At 36.4% G+C, this 21,293-nt stretch overlaps 1 protein-coding gene across 2 annotated transcripts; it reads right to left on the bottom strand.

Annotated features, from left to right (window-relative positions):
* Positions 1 to 5,025: 5,025 nt before the first annotated feature.
* STARD4 (StAR related lipid transfer domain containing 4) lies at positions 5,026 to 21,056 on the bottom strand. Of its 2 annotated transcripts, XM_017527213.2 has the most exons (6): positions 20,805 to 21,056; positions 15,593 to 15,706; positions 14,593 to 14,642; positions 10,877 to 11,003; positions 9,919 to 10,033; positions 5,026 to 9,011 (listed from the first exon to the last, which is right to left on the bottom strand). In XM_017527213.2, the coding sequence occupies exons 2-6, from the start codon at positions 15,695 to 15,697 to the stop codon at positions 8,788 to 8,790; spliced, it is 621 nt and encodes a 206-aa protein (XP_017382702.1). In that variant the 5' UTR covers positions 15,698 to 15,706; positions 20,805 to 21,056; the 3' UTR covers positions 5,026 to 8,787. The 2 variants fall into 2 exon arrangements, with proteins under 2 accessions (XP_017382702.1, XP_017382704.1); XM_017527215.2 differs by lacking the exon at positions 20,805 to 21,056 and having other exon boundaries at positions 15,564 to 15,615.
* Positions 21,057 to 21,293: the final 237 nt, after the last annotated feature.

Here is a 21,293-nt window from a genome sequence, read left to right as displayed (position 1 = left end):
AGCTGATTTTTTGTATTTTTAGTAGAGACGGGGTTTCACTATGTTGACCAGGATGGTCTCAATCTCTTGACCTCGTGATCCACCCACCTGGGCCTTCCATGTGCGTATTTTTTTAAAGAATAATTTCCATATAATTCCCCTAGAACTGAACTCGAATCTCCAACAAACAGTTTTCAGAACTCAGGCAACCTATGCTTCACAGAGCAAATATACCAAAGCCCCATTTTTGTTGGAACACAGACATGCTTATTTATGTATGTATTGTTTTGACTGCTTTTATGCTGCCAAGGCAGAGTTGAGTACTTTCAACAGAGCCCATGTGGACTGCAAAGCCTAAAATGTTTATCCGGCCCCTTACAATAAAACAATGACCTTGGGTTTTCATGGCACCCCAATGCCTTTTTGGCAACCTGCAGCAATACAGATTCCGATATTCCAGGTTTTTTTCTCCTTAGCTTAAGGTTCTTATTCCCATTAGCTTCTTAGGAAGTTAGAAAAATTTTGTTTTATGTTGCAGATGTTCTCACAGCAATAATTGTGCTGGAGATACAACTTAGTAAAATTTTCCTACAGAACTAAAAACTCAAAATTGCATCATTCCTGAAACAAAGAAATTGAGAGTATGAATTGAATTGGTTGAGAGTGGAATTAAAAAAATTTCTAGCACTTTGAGCATGCTTTAGAAATTTGATCCTTACATTTAAAATTATGTAAATGACATCTTTCACTGGCATTTGCTCACATTTAAGTCAATCTGCAGCTGTTACTAAGCTAAGAAATGAGAAAATCCCTTTGGTTCTAAATCTCTCATAATATTCTGGAGTAATTTCTATCAATTGGATTTTCATTAATCATTTTAGGAAACACGCTTTATTTTGTGGCATTATATGACAATGACTTTCTCATCAGTAGCTCAGGGAATAGGCAAACAGGCAGCTCTTTTATGTAAGAAAGCCACTTTCTAATCCCCACACTTTCCTGAGTGTTACATATTTCATTTTTTTGAAAAGAGACGGCCCTGAGTAAATGCTTTCCTTTGCTTTGCTTACATATTTAGAAATCCAAGAAGGGCCCTTGTCTTAGTCTATTTCTGTCACAGAGAAATTGTTCATTCCAAAATACCTGGCTTAAGAGAAGCTGGTGACCCAGATATTGAGAAAAACATAAGCATTCATGACCTTTGTGTTTCCGTTTGACTTTCGACATCTGTAACCAAAAGGTCACAAATGAAATATTGAGTAGAAAACTCAACATCAAGTTATTAGGAGTACCTAAAATTATAACTCTAAATAATGTTTTCTTTAATCTATTGCAGCAATCAATAATATAGCCACTAGGATACGCTCGCTGTAGAACTCAGAACAAAAGATGTGAATCATCTGCCAGTCCTCATGGTTGTGTGTAGCAGAGAGACTTTACTGGAATGAGGGAGGGGAAACACAACAAAGTGCAGATTAAGATTCCACATTCCCCCCTGCCTATCTTTTTGATTGCTCAGTTTGAAAACAGCCATTGATGGACAAATACTTTGAAATGAGTAGACTAAAGTCAATAGTTAATGTTTCTCCCAGAAACTAAACAACATAGTTTGGGGGATATCAGGCCTACATACTAACCACACTTTAAGGAAGTGATTTGCTAATTTTGAAGCTTCCTAGGAGCAGCCCACTCCAGGAACCATTTTCCCAGTAAAGTTTCACTGAGAAACTATTATATGCCATGGAGGAGTCAAAGATGAATTAAATCCAGTGCTATGCAGGAATGAGCTTTGTAGTGGGAGAGAAAGGCCAACCTTACAGATAAAGCCTGTATACATACAACCTATGCTAAATTTAGGCAGATGATAAACGCTAGGAATGAAGAGGGAGAAGCTCCCTGTTGCCAGGAATGATCAAGCAAAACTTTATGGAAACACAGACTGTATGTGAAAGATGGGTGAATCTTTGCAGGTAGGAAAGAAGTAGGGGGCATGTCTGGCTGAGAACTGGCTTGATCGTAGACTGGAAAAATGTAAGGCAGAGATGAAGCAATAATACTAGATGTGAAAGGCTGAAATACACAGGGAAGTGTTGCCAGTGTGCAGCAGAATCTCATCTGGTGCAAAATTGAATTAGACAGACTTCCTTGCTCCTTTCTTATTCTGGGTAGCTACATGGGCAGCCTTTCTTCAGAGCATCTAACCTGACATAATTGGCTCATCTGCTGTGCTTCTAAAGCCAAATAAAAATAATCAAACACATCGAAGATATTTTTTGGAGTCACCAGGTTAAAACAAAGCCTCAGTCACTGAAGGCAAAAAACTGCATTGACCAGGTCTCCACTGACAAAACAGAGTAAACGATAGTATGATAATTTCAAGTTTTGTAAGACTCCAATTTCTGAAAAACTTCTGACTCCAAAAAATCACGTACTTCCTAAAGTGTTGTCAATGGAGGACCAAATCAAGGTTACTGCTGTCATCGTTATTCTATCTTTTAAGTTATTTGACCTGAAAAGGTGATCCCCACAGGATTTCTGATAGAATTCTACCTGAAAGCTTAGATTTCAAAAGACAACCTGCAGGAAGCTAAGTGTCACACAACAAAATTTAAAACCATCAGAACTTATTTCTCTAAAGATCCAGCTGCTCCCGTCAAGTCCCTTTTCATCTCTCCCTTTTGTCCCTTTACATACTCTTTTGTAAATTCCTTTTGATATCAGTTATTGCAGGCAGCATTTTTACATCCATTGTCAGGAAATTTTTGGGAGACATTTCAAATCAACTAAAAGTATGTGTACTTTTAGTTGTCTTGACTCTTTATTTCAGATGTCTGTGATTAGTCAATGGCTGCATTATTCCTGAGGACAAATAAAATGAAGGAAGATAGGGACAAAGATTGACTGTCATTTGAGTGATGGAAGAGAAGCTAAGAAGCGGAGATACTGTGAGGGTACAGAAATCATAGGTTAGTAGACACTGAGAAAGGAAAACTTCGTATTTCCTAATGGGGCTTTTCAGGCTTATCCGACATTATCTGGATGTGTTTTCTAGTCTTTTCTAAAGGAGAAATTTTTATTCCTGGGTTGCTGAAAGCAAAGGACTAAAGGGTTACAAGCAGCTCAGTTGCAGCATAGAGGATTAGATTAGTGGAACAGCACTGCATACAGGAAACCTAAATCTAACAGTTTGGGCTGCAAGTCATTAGCCCAACACAAGAGCATGCAGGGTTTGGAGGACAAAGTATACATACTTTGTTTACACAACCAAGATTATAGGCTACCTTCCCAACTTCTAATTGAAGAGCACTGAAAACAGAGCTGTGAATACTTCATTTTTAAAACCTGACAACATGGTGCTATTGACTACTTAATACAAAGATATATTACAATATATTTAGGTAAATATATTAAGTCTAGCCTGGCCATAAATGTACATACAGAAAATGTTTGTAGAGAATTCATCAAAATCATGCCCATTTGCTGTTGCAGAGCTACAGTATTCTGTAACACCAGTAACTGGTGGTAACTGACCAGTGAGTTTCTACTGCCTACAGATGGGACATGGGCTGTCTCAGCTGCCTAAAGCCTGAGGCAGACCACATGAGAGCTCACTGTGACTTCTTCTTGGATTCAGATTGGATAACCCAATTCAAGGATTACACGTGTACGTTTGGTGGGGTGAGGGTTGGGGATGTTTTCCAGGAACTTGAATAATATGTGACACTATAAAAAATGGGTGTTGGAAGACTAATTGTAGAAATTTGAACTGAGGGCCAATGTTGCTTTGTGTAAGTTCACTCAGACATGTCAGAACATGCCCAAAGAAGCCTATACCTTGCTGCTGGGAAATGTAAAGCAGTTTGCATGTAGAATATGATAATAAATCATTTAAGAACCCACTAAAACTTCGCATTCTGTGATTTCAAATGTTACCACAATTCAAGTGAGACACCATGGACATTTTTCTTACACCTGAAATATACAGTTGAATCATTCCTTGAATGTTTTCCCATTCTCTCAGATAAAATTATACTTTGAGTTTCATAGCATGTTTTTTAACACTGAGCGCTCACATATTTATTTTCTGTTGAGTAAAACTGTAAAATCACTAGAATTAAAAGAAGATATTAGTAATCATTTAATCCAATAAGCTCACTTTATTAAAGAGAGCTATTATGTCCAGGAGAGGTAATGACTTACCTAAGGTCACAGCAGCAGGAAGGAATAGACCAGGGTTGCTCAGCTCATAGTCCAGTGCTTTCATTACCATTCAGGCTGCTGTAATAAAATACCATAAACTAGGTGGCCTATCACAATTTATTTCTGACATTTCTGGCAGAAGTCCAAGAAAAGTCCTGCAGACTTGGTGTGTATGAGGGCCTGCTTCCTCACAGAGGGTGCCTTCTTGCTGTGTCCTCACATGGCAGAAGGAGCGAGGCATCTCACTTGGGCCTCTTTTATAAAGGTACTAGTCACATTGATTAGGATTACCTAATCAACTCTCAAAGCTTTAAAACCATTATCTTAGAGGTTAGGATTTCAACATATGAATTTTAGAGGAACACAAACATTCAAACCATAGTACCAGATGTTTTATTAAATGAGGAAAATAACTTCCTGCTCCATAGTCATATTTTCTATATTTCCCACAGCATCCCTAACTGCTTTCTGATAACATAGATCAGAGACCTTGTAATCACTTTTAGTTTTTTCAATTCCAAACAAAATATCGTAATTCCTAATCAAAGTAACACAATTATTTGAACATGTGTACAATAAATCCTGTTCATAATTTACAAAGGCAGAATATAGTCATCATCTGTTCTGAATATATAATAGCAAGTAAAGATTCAGCAGTATTGTACAATAGCTAATATTATATGAGACACTGCAGGAGAGATCAGCATATGTGTTTTTAACTTTATTTTCCAGGTTTATATTTTTTTTTGGTAAGAATTCAGAAAGTTAAATTACATACTTTAAGTTCAGGCATATGAAACTAAATAGTACTTAATGTTAAATTACAAACATAATATCAATGACCAATTTTAAGAGTGTCTAGAAATTTTTATTTTATTTCACAGCAATTTAAAAATTCATATTTTATTGATACTAATACATATTCTTTATTAGTTTCATAAATAAATATTCTAGTTTTACATATTGGTTCATAAAATAATTATATAAATTTCTTAAAAATAAAATCTATATTATAGCTTTTATTGAACTGCAAGAGATAAATTTTAATATTTATATATGTAAACTCTGTAAAAACAATACAATAATTTAAAAATTATAATTCCAACTTCCTGTTTTTTGAAATTATTCTGACGTTTCTTCAACACTGAAGTCCTAACCTTCTCTACTTCTAGAAGTTGAATAAGAAAGACATGGAAGACACACCAGGCAGGTAATGATACAACACAGGTTCTAAGGGAAACCTGATCAAGCCCCTTAGCTTCTCTGGTTCTGCTGATTTCTGTATAGGGTGGGATCGCTACAGCCCCATTTACTTAAAAGAAACTGGATTTAAACACCTGATTCGAAAGATGGTAGTACACTCTTGAGCAAAGAGGTAAAAAAGCTTTTATCTGTATTACAGGCAATTACTCAGACATAAAAGCTCAATAGACAATTAGGGGCTTAAATTGTGCAATGTTTTCCTATCTTCTCCAGATACAACCTCAATTACATTGTTGTTTAGCTTGAATTCAATTAATAAATTGAATTCAACACTACTGTTGATAAAATGCCCTTCAGTTAGAAAAGGAAGAGGCTGAAGGGAGGGGAATAAAAAAATTCTATTAACTAGGAGATATTTTGCACATAGAAATCTACAATTTCAAATATATCCAACCTCAAGAAACACTGAAATGAAGAAAATTTTAACATTTACAAGTCCACTAGTACTTTAGCAATTTATATTATAGATTAGTTAACTACAGAATGCTAGATTCTCATTTTTTCTGAATATTGTTTTAAACTTTAAGGTTTAACTAAGAGTCATTAACACAAACTAATATGTCATGCAAAAGTATCACTTTTATTATAAGTTTTTTCTTGTATGGAACTAATTTCCTTAAAAAATAGCTACTATGTACTGAAAACAGTATTATGCCAAATATTTCCAACATACACAAGTTTCTAATATATACTACCTATAAGCTACAGAAAATAACCATCTAACAACAAAGCAGATTATATTCTTTCATTTCATCAACTGCCATATCAAAAGTTACTTATCTTTGAAGGAAAATATTTTTTGGCAATTTTATTTCACTGGCAACTACTAACTGATTTATAGCTAAAGTTTAGATGTCCTATTTAGCAAGCAAAGAATCTAGAGACTAGAAAAGATTTCCATTTAAGATATTATTTCATATTATTGTCTATTTCATCTTATGACAAGACAAATTAATAAATATAGGACTGTGCTATTCAATACAGTATCCACTGGCCTCATGTGGCTAAGGGCACTTAAAATGTGGCTTGCCCAAATTAGTAAAATGCATACCAGATTTCAAAGAATTAGTACAAGAAACAATACAAACTATCAAAATAAATCTTTATATCAATTACATGTTAAAATTATAACATTTTGAATGTATTAAGTTAAATAAAATATTAAAATTAACTTCAGCTGTTTCTTCTAGAATTTTTTAAATTACATATATCACTTACATTATTTTTCTACCCTACAGCATTGCTATAGAAGCAGCAGACTCAATTATTTATGTTAATATCCATCTCAACCCACATCATTAAGCATTTATATCATTATGGTATAAGATAACATATTTAATACATAATCACAAGATTCCTGAGCTTAGAATTATAAGCACCTCCAATCTTCAAAACAAAACCAAACAAAACCTGTTGTAATTATCCTGGCAACAGTGAGAAACTTTAGATTTGTGTTAGATATGAGTCTGCAAAAAAGACAAAAGGAATCTTTCGGAATGATGGAAAAGTTCTAAATCCAGATTGTGTTGATGGCTGCACAATTCTACATATGTATTTAAAAACTCACTGAATTAGACACTTAAAAATGGGTAAATTATATAGTATGTAAATTATATATCAATAAAGCTGTTTTTATTTTTCTAAAGTACACAGCTAGAGCCCAGCAGATTTAAGAGCCCATCTAGAAGCTGCACATATTTTTAAGGTGATTCAAACATCATTTTTAAATTCATCATCTTCACAATGAAAATTTTTCCATGAGGGTAATTTTACCTGGAGTGGATCCATGTTTAATAGTAAATTATGTAATTACTCATTGGAAGTATATGTTGATAAGGACAGAGAGGGCACTAAAGCAGAGATAGTGGGCAGTTTATTTGCTTTTAGGGGTCTCCACATTAGGAAATAATAGCCCTTATAGTAATGTATACAATCTTGTCACAAATCCCTTACCCAAGTTAGGCACCTTTGGAATTTCACCATCCTAGATAGAATAGTAGAATATGAGACTTACTACTCTATACTAATATAAATAAGTGAACAAAATAGAAGTCAAAACTAACATTTACCCATTACCATGGGAAACTGAAACTAAACTACTGAGTTTTCTTTCACTATTGCAGAACGAATAAAAGAAACAGAAATCTAGTAATTCAAAAGTACATTCAATTTAGAAAAGGATTCTGGTAATTAATAAGCCATTAAGAATACGGAATCCTTTGTGCATCCACCTTTTGTTTTTTGAAATCTATCATCTCCAGTAGCAAAAACTAAATAAAAACAAAAGTGAAAAACAGCTTCCACTTTGACAAAATGGGTATGAAGAACTCTGATTTATTCTTTCTTTACACCCAGGAAAACTCAATAAAGTAAAACACAGATCAAACCATCATGCACTTGAAACACTATATACTTTTGTGCATTCTGTGGCCTGTTTAGCATGTATTTCAGGGCTCATTTTACCCATATTAGCAACAACAAAACAGTAGACACAGAAATGCTAACACATAAACGACTAACATTAAACATTGAAATGGATTTCAAGATGTGTGCACGTACACAAACAGATAAATATATACAAAGATTTGCCTGCACACGCTGAAATGCCTTAAGTTCTCATTTTAGAAGTAAACTAGATGGATAGTTCAAAACCCAAAGTCATTTAGAATGTGAAAATCATTTAGAAAATCTCATTTAAGGCAGCCACAAAATTAATTAGGGGACCCACAATACTCCATTCTAATTATTATAAAATGATATCTAGGCACTGGATAAATCTAAGAAATGTATTTGTTCCAGTTACAGACTGACACTTTTAAGAGACTCAAAATTTGGATAGCAACTGAATTCCACATTTTAAATTGGGGCCAGGAATGGGGGCTTATGCCCATAATCCCAACATTTTGGGGGGCTGAGGTGGGGAATCGCTTGAGGTCAGGAGTTCAAGACCAGCCTGGGCAACATAGTGAGACCACATCTCTACAAAAAATTTAAAAAAGGAATAGCCATGCATGGTGGTGTGTACCTGTAGTCCAAGCTATTCAGAAGGGTGAGGTAGACTAACCCCTTGAACAGTCAGATCAAAGCTGCAGTGAGCTGTGATCACACCACTGCCCTCCAGCATGGGCAACAGAGTGAGATTCTGTCTCAAAATTTTTTTAAAAAAGAAAGAAAATGAAAATGCCCTCTCTTAGATAGCTATTTATTTTAGGAATAAAACCGAATGTACTACTAAACCAAATTTTTCTACAGGCTATGCAGAAGAGTGGAATCAATGATTTTTACAGGCCATGTGGCTGAGAGACAGAGTTGATCCATAGTCCTACAAGTTTGAACGCATTTTGCCTATAATAAAGCTTTTCGTAAATCACCATAGAAGTTGGTTAAAGTGCTTGCCATGGCTGTATCTACTGCTGACTGAGGAATCATCCCACGCAGATCTGTCTGAATATATCCTGTCAAAAGACTCTGGTTTGGATTGTCCTTAAGTGGAACACAAAACCAACCGCAGGGATGGTTATATCCTCGAACAAATTCTGGTCTCTTTTCATCCCAGTCAAGACTTATTCCTACAAGGCAATTTTAACAATAACACTATTATTAATAGAAACAACTACATTTATATAAAACTCTCATTTAAAAACATTACCAGAATTCTTTTTTAAATATTTATTCTTATGCATATAGATGAAAATTAAACCCCAAGAGTGACCATGGCAGAATGAAAAAGAGACTTACCAAGGAGGATTCTGACAAGAGGTTGGCAGACAGGTAATGGGGAAACTTTAATCCCTTCAGAATACATGACATCATGTCATCTTAGTAACTCCTTGGAAGCTACAAATCTTGGTTGTAGCACCTAGGCCTCGAGGTGCCAATAATCAAATCCATGGTACCTCCTAACTATTCCCCACAGTGACTACTATATTATACTTTGGTACTTGCAAGTTGAGAATAATCAAGTAGATGTTTACTTACAACTGCTAACTCATGTATACATTATATTCAAAATAATATTAATTTACCTATAGGTACATATTAGAAAACAGGAGCCTTCCAATGGCAGTATTTTTAATCTTGAAAAGAAAAATACAACAAAGCTCAAGGAAGGAAGAATATTCTAACACATACCAAATCTAGTTTTTCTGTGTATATGACCAGAAATTGTTTTCTAAGAGTGGCTTAGAAGAAAATCTATTTACAAGAACGCTTTCTTAGAGGCAGTCATGTGATCCACATTTGCCACCTCTGACCTAGAGGATACTATGTAACTGGGAACAAAAACGTATCAGAAAGGTTTCAAAACCCTTCTGATATTGTTATTTTACTCCCTAGAGTTTAGTATTTATAAAAAAATTTTAGTGATTGCAGAGTCGGAGTTGAAAATATATTTCACAAAGAAAGAAACATCCAGCCTAGAAAACACAAATATTTAAACCATACTGAAAAAAAAGCATAACATTTTGAGATTATTACCACAAGATAAAAGCCCTTCTTTATAGCCCACAGTGTAGGAGAAATCAACAAATTCTCTTGGGGAAATTATATTCCAAAGCTGACCAGCAGTAGTGTAACGCATCACACAGCAATTCTGAAAAACAAGAGGTAAGACAAGTATTACTACTATAGGAAACACACATACCTTCATATATCTCTGGAAAGAAACTAACATTTATTTAAAATGTTTCATAATTATAATAATTCTTACACTGATACTGACAGGTCTAGATCTCTATGCTAAATCTCACTGCTATTGGATGGCCATGTAGAAGATATATAATCAAAATACAGAAGTACAAGTTATCCAGTATCCAAATTTCTAATTAAATACAGCCACCTTTTATTTTATATAACAACCCACACGGAATTAGGGGATATAGACTGCTTTAGTGTTCAAGTTCAAATCCACAAATACTTTGACTACAACATCAAACATTTTAATTTTAAAAAATCAAACATTAAGCAAGGAATTAATAAAAATAGAAACAGAGCTTGCTATTTTGGCTACATAATTTTAGAATATTTAAGGTAGCATTTTTATCTGGTCTTTGATGTTGGCTTAGTATTATAGAAAAGCCGCACACATTCACCTAGAAACCTAAATATGACGGTGGTCTTTTCAGAATTTTGGATTTCAGAATCTTAACTAGAGTTTCACAATTAAAGGTGCTGATTATCTTTTTTAAGCAGCAAGGATATAGCTACTGTGGAAAACTCAGTCTAACGCTCATTAATTAGCATGAGAAAATGCAAACTTTTTAAGAGGCGGCATGGGACTCCCATGTGATATCTTTGTCATGACTACTATACTCAAATCAATGAATATAATGAATATAAGTATGTACAAATGCCCAAACTCATATACTCTGGCTCACTCATGCAGTCTCTCATGCACATACACACAGTCTAAAGCAATGTTTCTATAAACAGATACCTCTTCAAAGTTCTCCAAAATATCCAATGAAGTCATCAAGCTGTCCCAATCCAAACGACAAGGCCCTGGGCGTATATGGTCTATTATACTATTGACAAGGTCTTCTATAACACCTTGGGCTTTGTAGCTGGAGGAAAAAAAAGTCAACTGCTGTTACAATTAAAAATTTCAGCATACCCTTATAGTATATAGGTAACCTTGAAAGTAAGAATAAAACTTAGGCCGGGCACAGTGGCTCACGTCTGTAATCCCAGCACTCTGAGAGGCTGCAGCTGGTAGATCACTTGAGGTCAGGAGTTTGAGATCAGGCTGGCCAACATGGTGAAACCCTGCCTCTAGTAAAATAATAAAACTTAGCCAGGCACGGTGGCATGCATCTGTAGTCCCAGCTACTTGCGAGGCTGAGGCAAGAGAATCGCTTGAAACCCAGAGGTGGAGGTTGCAGTGAGCCAACAGGCGACAGAGTGAGATTCCATCTCAATAAATAAATAAATAAATAAAAATAAAAATTAATGGAGGGTTTTTTTTCTAAAGGGAATAAATTCCAGTAACTTTCCTGATAAATTATGTTCTACCAATTATTTTATCAGCATGTATCATTTAGCCTCAAATCTAATAAGAGAATGGAAGGCTATACTATGTGTCATAACGAACATTAAGTCCCTTCATGTTATAGAATAGCCAAAAACAGTCTATAAAATGCCGTAAGGTTTCCATTTATTTATATTCTTTTCTCAGTTATCCTCTGACATATTAGCACATGAATATTTTTACCTCGACTTTTAAAAACTTTTTATTAGGAACAGAGAAATAGGGCAATAGAACAGAACACCAAGGAACTGACTCATAAATATGTCAGCACTTGACATATTTCAAAGGCAGCATTACTTATCAGTGGGGAAAAATGTATAATTCCATAAATGGTGTGCCTAGATTCAATAGTTATCCTTACGGAGAAAATAAAACTTAGGTTCCTATTTCCACCCCTCATAGTAATTAATTCCAGATAAATTAAATGTCTATGTAAAACATGTAAAATGAAAAACTTTAAAATTTTGAGAAAAATATACAAGATACCATTTTTGTGACCTCAGACTACACAGGGATTTCTTGAATATGTAAAACACAGAAAAACACAAATAATACAAAAGATCAATTAAAAAATAACATGCATACCACACAAGAAAAAATAAGTCATTTTTTAAAACTAGCCACAGATTGGGAAAAGGTAGTACTACACATATGAACAAATAATTATTATAGAGGATACATTGGTTCTATAAACCAATTAGAAAAAGAAAATCCATAGAAAAGATGGGCAAAGGACATAGTAAGATTGACCTGAGATATCAATAAATATATAAAAGATGTTCAACTTCACTAGTAATCAAGTAGATACTAACAAGAACAATCTCATTAATACCCTTCAGACTGACAGAGATTAAAAACTTGTAAGTAGTAAATAGTAAACTTAAACTGCTACTTTAGAGAGCAAGTTGGTAATGTCTTAGGAATGGAAGATATACATCCCTATGACCCAAAGAAAATTACACATGTGTGCACAAAGAGGTATATCCCAAAAGGTTTACTATAGCATTGTACTTTATAGAAAACAACTGACAACAGCCTAAAAATCTATCAATAGGCGAATCTGCAAACATAGATAAAAACACTGTGGTATATTAACAAAGGAAAAATAATGGATTTACGTATAACAACATGGCTAAATCCTGAGAACATAATATTTAATGAAAAAATAAACGCAAATTACTCAACAAAATATACACATACAAACACATACACATAAACATAAAAAACACACCAAATAATGCTTTTTATTGTTTATGGATATATAATGATGTGGCCAAAGTATGACAAAGGAACAATACACATAACTTCAGGACAGTAGTTACCTCTAGGGTTGAAAGAAAGGAGATGAAATAAGAAATTAGCTTCAGCTCTACCAGTACCTTTTTATTTAAAAAAGCATCTGAAGCTATTTAATCATTTTATAATATCTCAAGCCAAACTTATATTATCTCCCCCATCGTAAATCTGCTCTCCCATTCTGTATTCTTTAACTTGGGGTAGGAGGTAGGTGGATGTAACACAAATAAATCTAGTCAAATTAGAATTCCTCAGATTCAACTATGACTCTTCTTTTTCTCTTAACCCCATTTCCATAGTCAGAACTAATCAGTCACCACATTTTTTATCAGGAGTATTTCCTAAATATAAAGTACTTAGAATAATATTTGGCTCTAATGGTTATCATTACCACCACCATCACTATCATTAAATCTTTCACATTCATTTGCCCTTTTTGACTTCTGTGCTACTGCCTCATTTAGAGTACTTTGTGTCCAACTCATCAGTTCCTACTCTTTTGATCACATATCCCTCTAAGAATCTGAAAAAAACAAAAAAAAACAAAAAAAAACAAAAAAAAACCCACCAGTTTTTCTCCTATGCTTTTATGTGGTAGATATGCAATTCCTTCTGCCTAGGACATGATGCCTTTCATTCCTTAAGAAATACTCATTCTTAAGTCTTAGCTCAAATATTAGCTCTTTATGAAGTCTTTTCAGATCTCCAAGCATAAAGCTCCCTTGGCAGTGTTTACACTTTCAGCCCTCACTGGGAATTACTGATTTAAAGAATTAACTTCCATATTTGCTTACAATGCTTAATCCACCTCCAATTTCCCCATCCTTATCATAAATATTACACCAATCAACTTTCTGGGAATGTTATCTTTGGCATTACACTTCAGAAGATTCTATGTATACTAACAGGGTCCAGCAGTTTTATTTTTTAAAATGGCTGAGTGTTAAGGATGTGAACATTCTACTCCAAGTATGCAAGGCAGCTGTCTCTACAAGCTTTAAAAAACAATATATTATTTTCTTATGTTATTAAATAATCTTCAAAAATGTGTTTTTTAAAGCCTATATCATGTTCTATCACAGATATTTCATACTGAATCATCTACTATGGATTATTCAGGTTTATAATTTTTAATATTATAAATAATGCTGTGATAGAAGAGCAAGTACTTAAATCGCTGTTATTTTTCTGATAAATTCTTCAACATAAGTTCCTGAGATAAAATGTTCTATAGCACTGAGTAAATGTAGAATATTAGAAGAGTCATGTACACAATGCTAAGAAATTCAGATTTTATCAGCCATTTTATATCATTATTTATGACCTCCTCACCACCAACTCAGTCCACAAAGGACACGGGCATTTTTAAGGCTCTGAATTCATAAGGCCAATATGCTTTCCAGAAAGTTTAAAAAAAATCGCCTGGCGTGGTGGCTCACGCCTGTAATCCTAGCACTATCAGAGGCCTAGGCAGGTTGATCACTAAGTCAGGAGTTCAAAACCAGCCTGGCCAAGATAATGAAACACTGTCTCTACTAAAAACTACAGAAAAATTAGCCAGTGTGGTAGCAGGCACCTGTAATCCCAGCTACTCAGGAGGCTGAGGCAGGAGAATTGCTTATACCCAGGCAGCAGAGGTTGCAATGAGTTGAGATGGTGCCACTGCACTCCAAACCTCAGTGACAAAGTGAGACTCCGTCTCAAAAAAAAAAAAAAAGTTAAAAAAAGTCTTAAAAAGCTAAATCCTACTAGCAATAACTACTTAGTGACAATGCATATAAGTTTCAGAAAGTCTTAAGAGCTATGTAAATCTATAAAGATGTACTTACAGATATCCATTAAATTCTTCTGAGGGTTTTCTCCAAACAGTTACATCTTTCTAGAAAAATAAAAGCATTATATGGTAATAATTACATAGGTGGAACCCTAGACACAAAACTGACAATTTTATAAGTCTAGGGAATTTGTCTTTGCATTAAAATAAAACTTCAGTACATTTTCAGAATACATAAAAGTCATCTACATCATAAAAGGATTTGTATTTGAGTTTCTTCTGTATCCCAAAGTTCTTCACATTGTAAATTACAGACTTCCAAAGAATATTTTCAGTAGCATTTAATGAGATCCAAATACTGTAAGAGTCAATGATGGCACTATCTTAGTCCAGTCTTATCTATTTACCACTACCGATGCATTCAGACTATGACACTAGAAACACTAAATATTTCATTCTAAAATTGTTCATAACTTTCAAACAATTAAACAATGAACATTTATTATGATAGTTTTACTGTGAATTAGTCCCTACAGTTTGTCCTCATCATCTCCCAAGTAATTCTGAATATCAGAATAGCTACAGCACTTAAATAGAAGTGTCCCGGGTTCTAGAATTGGTTGTAGCAACACTCAACTCACCCATGTAATAGTTTGGGCAAGTCATATTAGTAAAAAGGAATACTGACTAGCTACCTTCATAGGCTTTTTGATATATCTGAAACTATTCTAAACTGTCGAATACTACACTTTCTTGCATTGATAATGATACATTTCTTTGCTGACTTAAGAGGGTACTCTTTAGCCTCTAGATTTCACGAGCCTATCCTCTTGTCTAAAATCCAAAGAGCTAACAAAGGCAGTATAGGATTACTACTGATGTATTTCTTCCTCTGTGTGATATTAGACCATCAACTTTATTAGCTCAGTTATTTATCTTGCATATCCATCCAAAGTATGGTCTTTGTCCATATTGTTCCATATAATTTTAAAAGTCATCAACTAATTCATTGGATAGAAGATATACCCTAAACAGAAGTAACTGAACTAATTTACCGTTTTCTTAGCAACTCGCCACTTATCTTCTTCAATGCTGTGGTACTGGATGAGAGTGTTTTTAAGTTTAGTTGCAAGAGAAGCAACATCAGAAAGTCCTTCCATTTCTTCTCTCTGTTATGGAGACCAAGATTAGTATCAGCAAATACCACAATTTGAGGCAATAGACCAGTGGGTCTCAAATCTGGCTTTACAATATACAGTAATAACCTACCAGAGCTATAAAAGATAGCTACCCTCACCCCAAATCATCTAATCATAATTTCTGAGAGTAGAACCTGGGGATCGTTTTTTTCTAATTGCACCCAAGATGAACGACCCATAGCCAGAGGTGAGAATCACATATTTTTTTTACAGTTATTAAAATTATTCATATAAAAGAGTAAAACGGCAGGCAGGAGGAGGGGGAAGGGATTGCATCTCTCTTGTATATATGTTGTTAACTCTCAAACGTTTATCTCCAGCCCCCACTGTTCCAATGGGCTCAAAAGTCCCAGATCCAGAAGCCTACTGAAAGCTTCAAGACTAAAGGGAATCTCTTGACTCCCTCAGTTTGCCACAGTATTCCTCATTTTAACAATTTCCTATTAAAATGGCAATTGAGCCCAAATTTCCAAGTCAAAAAGCTTGGGATTACCCCTAACAGGAACAGGTTCCTTTCAACACCATCATACCTCATTGTCTAGTAGTCTACTCCCACTGATTTTCTTTCTGTCCCTCACACAGACCTAGCTTATTACTGACTTAGGGTCTCTGTACTTGATATTTCTCTGCCTAAATGGCTAGATCCCAAATCTTAGCATCACTAATAACAACGTAATGCCAATTTCAGTTTAAATCTCCTATCCTTCATGAAGCCTTCTGCAAGTTACTGTTACATCTTTTCTTCATAGTGTTTATCATTCTCAGACAATATAATAACTTGTTTATTCATAAGTGTTCGATTCTACTCTTAGCCCGCCTCATTCCTAACGAATAGCATAGAAGTCCTTGTTTTACTCACCACTATATCTCCACCATCTAGAACACTGTGGGCATATAGTAGGCCCTTATTTTGTTGATGTTATTGCTTCAAAACAAAAATTACTTGGTCTTTGTCTTCTTTTGGTGCCAGAGCACCAATTTCTTCACATAATTCCCACTTTCCTCTATTCTATCTCTACTCCTGCCACTCTTCAGTAAAAGGCTAAAGGAAAAAAAGTTTTGGGGGTAAAGTTGACCATTACAGAACCATAAAATTGCTGGAAAGGAGGTCAAGAAAACATTTAAATGAAATCTCAAGCCTCAGCCTCTATGGGAGTAAGGTTGACAATGGCAACCTTACAGATGCACACATCAGAGTCACCTTTTTATGCTTTGTAGTAATTGTTGCTGTTTTTAGATGTTAGATTTTAGGGTCCAGTGCCAAATAGTGTGATTCAGTGGCTTTGTACTGGAATGGGTCTCAGAAATGTAGGTCCTTTAAAATAGTCTCACTAATTATTCTGTTGTCTAGCCAGGGTTCAGAAATAACTGATCTAAAAAAAACTAAAGTGACAGAAATAAATTAAGGTTGTAGCCAATATTTAAATACCACTAATTAGAGCATATAAGCCATTAAAATTCATAAATACTAAAATTATGTAGAAACATGGGAAAGTATACACAGAAAATTCAATATACCTTTTAGGATCTATATAAGTGATGCAAAATGTATAATAAGTATAGATCCAATCCATGGATGAAAAGTTGATGAGCTCATTCAAAAAGTCTCTCAGTCAAGAATATACCCAATTTCATTCAAGAGACTGTCAATTTAATAGCCAGTATAATGACTTTATTCAAGAGTATGCCATAAACAAGCACAAGTTCTTGCAGAAGGCTTATAAAAGAGATTTTTTTAATCTATTACTGGGATCACTATGATTAAACATATTCTATAAACCCAAAGGTCACCTATTAGGTTCCCGTGGTTGGTAAATAAGAATATTTATTCAAAACTTTTGGATAGAAATCAAAGATGAAATGGAAAGCTATTATGATCAGAAGCAAACATTATCACTGGGCAAATCCAGGGCACCGAAAGTTAACTAAAGAGCTACCTAGAAAGGATGAGAATGTGCAACTTTAAGGTACTCAGTAATCATTCATTTATATGGATCAGCATAAAGTTCAAGCTCCTTGCTACAGCTTACAAGCCCTTTTATGATGTGGCGTATTTTCATTACCTAATTTCCACTTATCTTTCTTGGACTGCCCTGAACCTGGGTTAGTTCTCCCTCCAATATTTTCTGACAGCAACTCTGTACTGTAATTATTGACTTGCTATCTTCTCCCATTTACCTGTAAAATCTTTGGGAGGCAGGAAATGTGGCTTCCTCAATGTTATTCTCCTTGTGTCTAGCATTCAGTATGAAAACAGTGAATAAAAAATGGAAAAATGAATAGACAATAAGCTACTATTCTCACTTATGGAACACCTCAAGATTATCTGAGTATGCCCACTTACACTAGAGCTTCTGAAAAACTAAAACTTCCATTACCACAATGAAACAGAATTTTTCAAGGAGGTCTACTATTAAATTTTTTTTTTTTTTTTTTGAGACAGAATTTCGATCTTGTTACTACCCAGGCTGGAGTGCAATGGCACGATCTCGGCTCACCGCAACCTCCGCCTCCTGGGTTCAGGCAATTCTCCTGCCTCAGCCTCCTGAGTAGCTGGCATTACAGGCACGTGCCACCATGCCCAGCTAATTGTTTGTATTTTTAGTAGAGACGGGGTTTCACCATGTGACCAGGATGGTCTCTATCTCTTGACCTCGTGATCCACCCGCCTCGGCCTCCCAAAGTGCTGGGATTACAGGCACGAGCCACCGCGCCCAGCCTACTATTAAATATTTATCAAACATCTATCATATACCAGGTCCTAGAACTACAGAAACAGATGGAATCCCGTTTTTATTCTCAAGGTTGACTTATTCTACCCTTAAGCTTTCACAGAAATAGCAACAAAAACTAAAATATTAAAAAATTCTACTAATACTTTTTTCAAGCATGGTGCAGTGGGAGGTAGGAAAGGAAGAGAAAGAAGTACAAAATCAGAATGCTCTCTCTGATTAAATACGTCTAGCAACAAATTTAACCAGGCAGTTAAGTCTTAAGTGGATTATTTTCACCAAGATTAAGTTCATAATGAAATAACGGTTGCCATCAAAACTGCTACCTCTGTGTAAACAGGCATAATTGAGCATCTCTCAAAATATGAATCTATTCTAGAACCAACAAGTTAGGGGGAGAATATTGGGTTTTCAAGATCTTGGCTCTTTCTCCTTATTGAAAGGAAAACACGCAATTTGACCTCCTGCAATCTCCAACTGTGGAGAATGTCAGGAAAATGTTTTAAATACCATTCTGAACTTCCTTTTACTAATTTCAGTCTTTTATTCCCTTATCTTCACCTTATATCAGGAAATTATCCAACTCTAACATTTACATGTCAGAGAGAACAGGCATCCCTTAACTTTATCAGAATGTAATAGCTTCCTATAAAAGATTTTATATTCTTGTCAGTCCCATGGCCAAATACTGAGTAATGTCCACCTCCACGTTTTTTCCTTAAACTAACCTTTTTGTTCATATTTTCTATGTCCATGTTTTTGAAGCGATCACTAGTGGTGATAGTGGCTGCCGTCACAGGGAGGGCAGCTTTCTTAAGTTAAATTTTCTTGAGGCCATCTATCAGCACCATAGTCTTGATCAATCCAACTCCATTTATTCTCAACTATCTGTCACAGTGAGATGGCAGAGGTTCTATTTTAAATGTGGAACATAATAAAACATTTAACCTCTAATAGAAAATAAATGCCATAAAAATCTGTTCGTACTTTTGTAGTATGACTAAAGGAGCGCAGGTATCAGAATTGGCTAACCTTGCATTACTTGAATAACATGGTTTTCACTTTCGTGAACAGCTTCAGTTTAACATGCCATGGACTTTCCCCAATGTCGTACAAACCACAGCTTTGTAAATTAAATTATATTTTCTAACTAACATAAAAATTTCAGCATAAGCTGGATTTCCAATAAATGTTGAACTATAAAGTTTTCCAACTCAGACAAGTACAGCAGCTTCTATTTTTTCAGACTGGCTCTGGCAGGCGTTCATTATTTAAAGAAATGCAACATAGAAATGTATTTCTACAATATGTATGATCCAACTTCCTGTTCAAACCCCTAATGTTCTAATACTTGATTTAAAAAAAAACCTAATGCTCTGTACTTGATTTTAAAAAATAACAATAGCTAACAGCTATTGATCACTTACTATGTGGTCAGTCCTTCTGGCTGTTTTACAGAAGGACTGCATTGCATTATTTCATTTAATACAACAGTAAGAGTCCATCTATCATTGTCCCTGTTTTAGAGAAAGCGAAAATTGCAACAGAGAGGTTGAGTCACTTGTCTAAAATCACACGGCTCATAAATGATGGGGCCAGAATTCCAACCCAGGGGGTCTGACTTCACAGCCTAAAGCTGTCTTGTAAAACTGTGGAAGCTGATCACAGGCTGGAAGAGACTTCACAGAAAAAACCTGGGCCCACCATGAATTTGTCAAATTTTGTCCTGGCTGCTGAACCCAAAAATCTAAGGCAATTTTTCCTGTGTGTGAATCAGGGAAAACAGTGACACTAATTTGGTGAGAAATTATGAGTTAATACATTTAGCAGGGACCTTGGAAGACAGTAAGCCTGGGGAAAACTTTGTCTCTAGTCATCAGCATCACCTCCGCGAAGCCTGGTGGGACGCCGCTGCCCCTGCGCCGTCTGTGCACCTAAGAACCAGGAAGCGCGGTGCTCTCCTGCGAACAGGACTGCGCCAAATCAGGCGGGATTACCGCCGCCCCTCTCCCATTTGACAGCTGAGGACACTGAGGCCTAATGGCGTCCAAGTACTTAAACAGGTGGGCGGCGTGCACGGGCGAGCTGTAAGCCCTGGGATCCTTCCTGCTCGCCCCGTCCCCTCCGTGGGGCTCGGTTTCCTTTCTCATCTGTGAGGTCCACTCCCGCCCGGACGCCAGGGCCCGCCATCCCCAACGTCCCCCGCGGACTCCCTTGTCCCACGGCCTGGAGCAGGTCCAGAAGACGCACCTGGCAGGGCGCCCCGAGCGCCACAGTCGCCCTCCCCCCGGGCCGCCCCACTCCCGCCGCGGCTCGGTGCCTCTCCCCACGGCTACCTGAGGTGAAGCAAGGACGTGGAAGCAGCCACCGCGCGCCACCCAGCACCTCACACCGCTCTCAGCAGCACCGATCAGCCTCCCGGCCCGCCCAGGCGCAGGCGACAGCAGCCAACGGACAAGTCCCCGCTGGTCGCAGCCAACTGGAAGGCACCCAGCACCTCAGGGTAAGGCGGGCCGAGCCCCCAGTCCCGCCCGCTGGCCCGGACCCGGGCGCTCCCGGGGGCTGGGAGGAGGTGGCCGGAAAACGTGCGCTCGCTCGTACGGGCTGGCGCGGGAGCGTGTTGAGCGCTGATTGGGCGCAGATGAATGGAATGATTCCGCGTGGGTGTGGGCTGGCCCGAGCCGCGCCAGGGTGCCCCGGAGGTCTGGAGTTGCTTGCAGGTTTGGATTGGTGGGGCTGTCCTGTAGGCACTTAATTGTGAAAGAACTTTGCCAGGGAGTAAACCGACTGGGAGACAGAAAAACAGAAGGCGAAGTGAAGGATCA

Source organism: Cebus imitator, unplaced genomic scaffold, assembly GCF_001604975.1.
Source record: "Cebus imitator isolate Cc_AM_T3 unplaced genomic scaffold, Cebus_imitator-1.0 Scaffold46, whole genome shotgun sequence".
Lineage (NCBI taxonomy): Eukaryota > Metazoa > Chordata > Mammalia > Primates > Cebidae > Cebus > Cebus imitator.
Note: the sequence above shows the minus strand (reverse complement) of the source record. Positions and strands in the feature narration are given on the sequence as shown.

Coding starts and splice junctions, on each gene's coding strand:
- STARD4 (XM_017527213.2), bottom strand. CDS start 15,697: ATGGAAGGACTTTCTGATGTTGCTTCTCTTGCAACTAAACTTAAAAAC. Junction 14,643..15,592: donor GGCGAGTTGCTAAGAAAACG/GTAAATTAGTTC, acceptor TTATTTTTCTAG/AAAGATGTAACTGTTTGGAG. Junction 10,034..10,876: donor TTTTGGAGAACTTTGAAGAG/GTATCTGTTTAT, acceptor CTTGTTTTTCAG/AATTGCTGTGTGATGCGTTA.